Source organism: Bufo bufo, chromosome 8 (assembly GCF_905171765.1).
Source record: "Bufo bufo chromosome 8, aBufBuf1.1, whole genome shotgun sequence".
Lineage (NCBI taxonomy): Eukaryota > Metazoa > Chordata > Amphibia > Anura > Bufonidae > Bufo > Bufo bufo.
Window position 1 is genome coordinate 26818811 of NC_053396.1, and position 6000 is coordinate 26824810.

At 45.0% G+C, this 6000-nt stretch overlaps 1 protein-coding gene across 1 annotated transcript in view; it reads left to right on the top strand.

Annotated features, from left to right (window-relative positions):
- Nucleotides 1–1521, top strand: part of LOC121009217 (5'-nucleotidase domain-containing protein 2-like) — a 31752-nt gene extending 30231 nt beyond the window's left edge. The window contains exon 14 of the mRNA XM_040442185.1: nucleotides 121–1521. Coding sequence (XP_040298119.1) covers nucleotides 121–382 — 262 coding nt within the window. The 3' untranslated portion in view covers nucleotides 383–1521. The remainder of the gene's footprint in view (nucleotides 1–120) is intronic.
- Nucleotides 1522–6000: the final 4479 nt, after the last annotated feature.

Below are 6000 nucleotides of genomic sequence, written 5' to 3' on the forward strand. Positions count from 1 at the left end.
AAACTCTGTATTGCTGCTAATGAGGACCATTACTAATCGCCAATAGTCCGCCTCTCCCAAAACCGGCGTGGCTGAGAACAGCGAGCAATAGCTACCATATCTACTCTTCTTTACTTTCAGAGCCGTGACCAAGAACCTGTTCAACCCCCAGTTCGGTAGCATCTTCCGCACGTGCCACAACCCCACGTACTTCTCCAGGCGGCTCTGCCGCTTCTCCGACCTGTACATGGCCTCCATCAGCTGCCTCCTCAACTACGACCTGAACTACACCTTCTTTCCCCGCCGCACCCCACTGCAGCACGAGGCGCCTCTCTGGATGGACCAGCTCTGCACCGGCTGCATGAAGACTCCCTTCCTGGAAGAAATGGCCCACATCCGCTAGACTTGACTTTTTTTCTATTTTTATTTTTTCCCCTTCAATTCCAGTGCAGTTTGCACAGAGGCCAAGGCCAAGCTTCGTCCTGAAAAAGTGGAATTTTTGTTTTTGTTTTGATTTTTTGTTTTTTTAGTGTTTTATGAATAGGCTGGGTAACAGGGTGTACTAAGATGTTCTAAAGATCTGTTCCTCCTTAATCTGACTCAGTATTATCAGATTCTGTCTTTGATAAATGGTTCGGTAAACCAAGTTTTTATTATTTTTTTGTTTTTTTACAAATTTCATTCCCACATTTTGAAATGTGTTGCATTTTGCCCCTCCTCCAGGGGGGTGAAGAGAATCTGGATTATGAGCAGCTTTCCCTCGAGATTTGCGCTCGCAGGGGGCTAAAGAGCTGCACGTGTTCTTATGGAGGTGTGACATTTTTAGGAATGTGCCATCTGTCCTCCGGCCTCTGCTTTTACTTTTGTGGGCCTCTCCATCTGTTCCTGTGGCTGCCAAATGCTGAGCAAGGCGAACTACAGAGACCCGCGGCCATGACATTGGAGAGGGGACAGTACAGACGGAAAGGGCGTCCTGTGTACGTCAAGGGGGATCAAAAGACTTGTATTCATGACCGATTATGGAACAATTTTTAGAAAGGAAAAACGCACAATTTTTTTAAAACCAATTTAAATCGTTAAACGGGTCGTCTCATCTCGCTAGGATAGGCCTTCAAAGTCAGATCTGAGACCTAGGTGGGACCCGCTCCTATCCTAGCGATATGCCATTACTTGTGAGATGAGACAAGCCCCTTTAAGCATAGGTCATTACTCACCCATATACTGATTATATCAGAAATATGGGTGACCACCTGTAGGTTCATCTTCCTAGTAGCCACGAGCTGTCACCCAGGGGTCTGAGACTCGTGTATGGTCCAGATCGGCGCCATATTCAGGTCTTTCTGCATAACTTTGCCGTTCAGAACTCTGGGAAAGTTGGGTATAAATGACTGGGGGAGCTGTAATGGCAGAAATGAAAGGAGTTGTGAGATTTTAAAAAATGCTCATTGTGCACTGTTCTTGTCCGTCTGGTCTTGCAGCTCAGCTTCTCAGCTGCAATTCCAGACCCAACCTATGGACAACAGTGGCGCTGTTTCTGAAAAATAATAATCTGACCCTTGTTGCTAATGGTGTACAGTGTCTATAATTTGTCACTCAGCTTGTTCAGACGTAAGGCTGAATCCATTTTTTATTATTTTTTGGCTACAGGGGATGTATTTACAGGTGTTTTTATTTTTTGGGCAGTTGTCCTCAGATAATGCAAGAACTGGAAATGGCTGTAGCTTCATTAAAGAAAGTCCATGAATGTGACAAGTCAGATGAATTCAGAACATGGTGTGAGATGGTGACCACGTTAAGGGCTCCTCTAAACAATTTTTTCAGCGTTTTAAAATTTTTTGAGAAATGCCTTGAATTACAAGCATTTTTAATAGCTTTTTATATATTGCGCTATACCCAGAGAATGCACGGCTTTTGTAAAGAATGTCAGAAACCTTCCCTAAAGGGTCATCCAGGATTAGTCGAGAGTCTTAAAATCAGCGCCACTCTTATCTGTGGGATGTGTCTGGTATTGCAGGTAATCCTCCTGGTCCTATACCAAACACAGCCCATGGACGAGAACGGCTCCGTCTCTGGGGAATAGCAGTTAAAGGGATTGTCCTGTTTCAGGATGAAACCAGATCAAGCTGCAATGGAGAACAGGTAAGTACTTACCTGCCAGATCCCATGCCGCCTCTTCTGTTTTTTTTTTTTGGCTGGGCTTTACTTACCTGGCTGCAGCGGTGTCATCATGTCAACAACAATTGACCTCTGCAACTAGTCACTAGCCTCAACCCTGCACCCAGGTGATTGGTTGCAGCAGTCAAGCTGTGTCAATGTGACGTCACTGCTGGGGCCAGAGAAATAGAGCCCAACAGGATCTAGCAGGTAACTACTTACCCGTTCTTCATTGCAGCTTGATCCAGTTTCATCCTAAAAACCTGACAACCCCTTTAACTATTTTCTAATACCTGACAACCAATTTAAAGCGAACCTCCAGTTCAAACCTAAAATTTGACTGGTGCAGTAGTAGTCTGAGACCCTGCGCCCCTGCCCCTTCCTCGGCTACCCTCGTGTGGACCAGCGTCCATGATGTAGCACTGTATCCATCCGAGGAGGGAGTTTCTTAGACCTTTTTGACAGCGCCCTCAAATTTTAGGTTTGGACTGGAGGATCACTTTAAGGTCCATTTACGTGCAGTTTAGCAAGGACAGGTGCGGTTTAGGAGTCGCCATCCTGGCAAGTAAGTGATCAATTCGATGATGGGAATTGACACCTGATAAGGTTAAGGAATCTGAGGACCTGCCAATTTTTATTTGTTTAGTTAGTTTTTTTACTGTCTTTAATTTTCCTTTTCTGGGATCTGTCTCCCATGAATGTTTACTTCTATGTACATGAGATTAAGAGTTCATCCATTTGGAAGTATTTGTGCGGCAGCTGTCACGAGGCTTGGGGGGGTTTTACAGATGTGATTGAGCTGTGCAGCAGGAAGCGTCAAATAAACTTTCAATAAACTGTGACACTTTTGTGTGATACTCATTTGAAGTGCTGGGACCGTCTCGGAAAAGTCACCGACGTCTCCAGCTAATAAGTATCTGGAATGAATAATCTCAATACAAGTGGAGGGAACAGAATGTTTCTGGCTGGTATTTGTGTGGTGGGGTTAAAGGTGCTCGTCCTCCCAGGAGTTGGAGTTAAGTAGAGCCAAAATGTAACTTTCCATTCCTTCTGTTTAAAAATAAAAAAAATGTAGGTAAAAGGTCTGATGTGGAAAAATTACGAGTAGGTTTGTTTGTTTTTTGGAGGAGATTTTGAGTCATATTTTCCTGTGATTTCTTCATCCAAAGCCAGGTTTTAGGATGAAACTGGATCAAGCTGCAATGAAGAACTGGACCTGCCAGATCCTGCGCAGCCGCTCCAGTTGGGCTCTTATCTGGCTCCAGTGGTGAGGTCACATTGACAGTGCTTGACTACTGCAATCAATCACTTGGGTGCACTGTGGATTCGAGATGAGTTGGAAATATAAAGGAAGAACGTCTCCTTCCTTCTGGATCCACTTTTCACTTTGGCTGAAAGACCTGTAGGCAGATCTGCCTCAAAACCTTGTCCAAAAAACTGTGTGAACCTACCCTTATACATATCCTCCCTGCTGGATCAACTTTTGGCTTTGGCTGAAAAACCTGCAGGAAAATGTTTAAGTTCTCCTCCAAAAGAACTGTGTGAACCTACTCTATGGGGGGGGGGGGGTTCCTTGCAAGTAAAATATGGATGACCTCCTCAGGATAGGTCATCAATAGCTGATCAGTGGGCTTCCAACTCCATAATACCTCCATCAATCAGCTGTTGAAAGAGGCCATGATGCTCTGTTGAGTGCTGCGACCTCTTCCTAGGCCAGGAAGTCATGTTTATAGGTTGCATGGCTATGGTGCACTTCAGTCCCACTCAACGGTCTGCAATACAAAGTCCAGCACCTGTGTTGTGTACGGAGTTGTGCTTGGTAAGCTGTGAGGACACTGCATCGCTCAAAGGACTGTTGAGGTTGCTTCAAACAGGTGATCGGTGAAGGTGTCGAGTGTCAGACACCAACTGATCAGATACTTAAGACCTATCCTGAGGATAGGTCATCCATATTGCCCTCTTGGAAAACCCTTTAAAGGGGTTGTCTGGTTTGGGTTCATTATTTAGAACATTAGCTAGAGGAGAGATGGTCTACAAAGAGTGTCTCTAGCGCTGGAGGACTCAACTTGTACCTGGATCACATGAAGCCTGTAATGCTTCATTTTCCCATGTGGTGGTACTGCATGGAAATTGTTCCCTTTCTTCTGGAATTACCCAACAATTATTGCATCACTGGGAGACCCTGGGATCCATTTATTGTCTAGGTACCCTTCTAACAAAATGAGTAGTCAATCCCTTAAAATGTTTGCTCACGGATATCTGATCACGTTTACACTCTATCAGATCACTGCAAAGTGAGCGTTTGGATAGGTTCACACAAGGGATTTTATCTGTAACCAAATCCACTGGGTATCCCATGGTAGAAACCACTGCCGTTTCTGCCCTTGAGATTTAATTTTGAATGGTGCGGACTCACACTATGTTTAGCTTTATTGAGTGGACCTAGACCATAAGTAGGTTCCTGCTGCAGTTTTCTGAGGGGTCTTTGTGATAATTGTGCCAAGGATAGACCTGTACATGGCAAAATAACCTTGCCTACACTTGGGATGGTCTACCCAGTTGGAGGCTGTTTCAGCGCAGATTCTGTGTAGTTTTCGCTACCAAATCAGCCATGAAACCCACAAAAAAAAAAAGTGAATGTACCCATGGAATGTTTAACAGGTTCCCAACTTGGCCAATAAAGGTTCAGTTTTGGTGAAGTCAGAAAAAAACTTTACCCTCAAACATTCAAGTAAGGGCGCATGCACACGACCGTGTCGGTTTTGCTGTCCGAAAATCACGGCTCTGCAAAATAGGAATGCAGTCCATTTTGCATCTGCATGTTTTTTGTTGACCCATTGACTTTTGGTCTGTCCTGAGATTTGCAGACTGCAAAAGATGATAAGGTCATGTGCATGAGGTCTTGCATATATAGACATACACTACATTAACATTCATTACCTGTGGGCACTGAGATCCTGGCAGGGGGGGGAGGTATGTGAGCTCTCCATGAACTATGGTGTTCCTCTGGGATCTCCATCTATTCCCTGAAACGGCAGGGGAATCTCGCCTGACTGTCCCGTCCAGACAGAATGAATGGAGAGGTGGTCGCACAGTGTCTGCTGTTTTCTTAATTCACTTCTAGGGGGGAATAGTGGAAACGCGCTGGTCGGCCTAGCTCCCATAGAGGCAAGTAGAGCCATGCACACGTGCAGCCACCGCTCCAGTCATTCTTCATCTGGATTGGTCGGCCTGCAAGCTGCCTCACAAGGTAGGATGGGGTCGTGGCTTGTCCTAATTGTCTACATAATGCCCCTTTAAAAAAGTGGGTCCCATTCTCCAACATGCCTAATTTGACCAATGGAAAGATGTGAAGACGTTTTTGGAAGAAAGCAGCTATTTTTTTTTTTTTTTTTAATCCTAGCAACTGGGGATGAGCGAATAGACTTCGGATAAAACCTCAAGTCGATTCACATAAAACGTTGTTTCAATACTGTACGGAGTGAGCGCTCTGTACAGTATTAGAATGTATTCGCTCCGATGAGCGAAGTTATTACTTTGTGAAGTCTTGCGAGACTTCGCGTAATAACTTCAGAAATTGTTTTCTACTGTAAAAAACCCCCACATTTCCTGTACTCAGGTTTGATTCCAAGTCCGAAGTCGATTCGCTCATCCCTACTAACAACCCCTTTAACGTCCATAGTGTTGTATGCAGAGGGAAAGGGCTTGCTCCATACAAATTCCTCCTCAACATACCGTGGGGCAAAAAAGTATTTAGTCAGCCACCAATTGTGCAAGTTCTCCCACTTAGGCCTCATGAACACAGACGAGAGCGGTCCGTGGTATCCCGGCCTGGCATTCTGCTGACAGCAGGAGCGCACGGAGTCA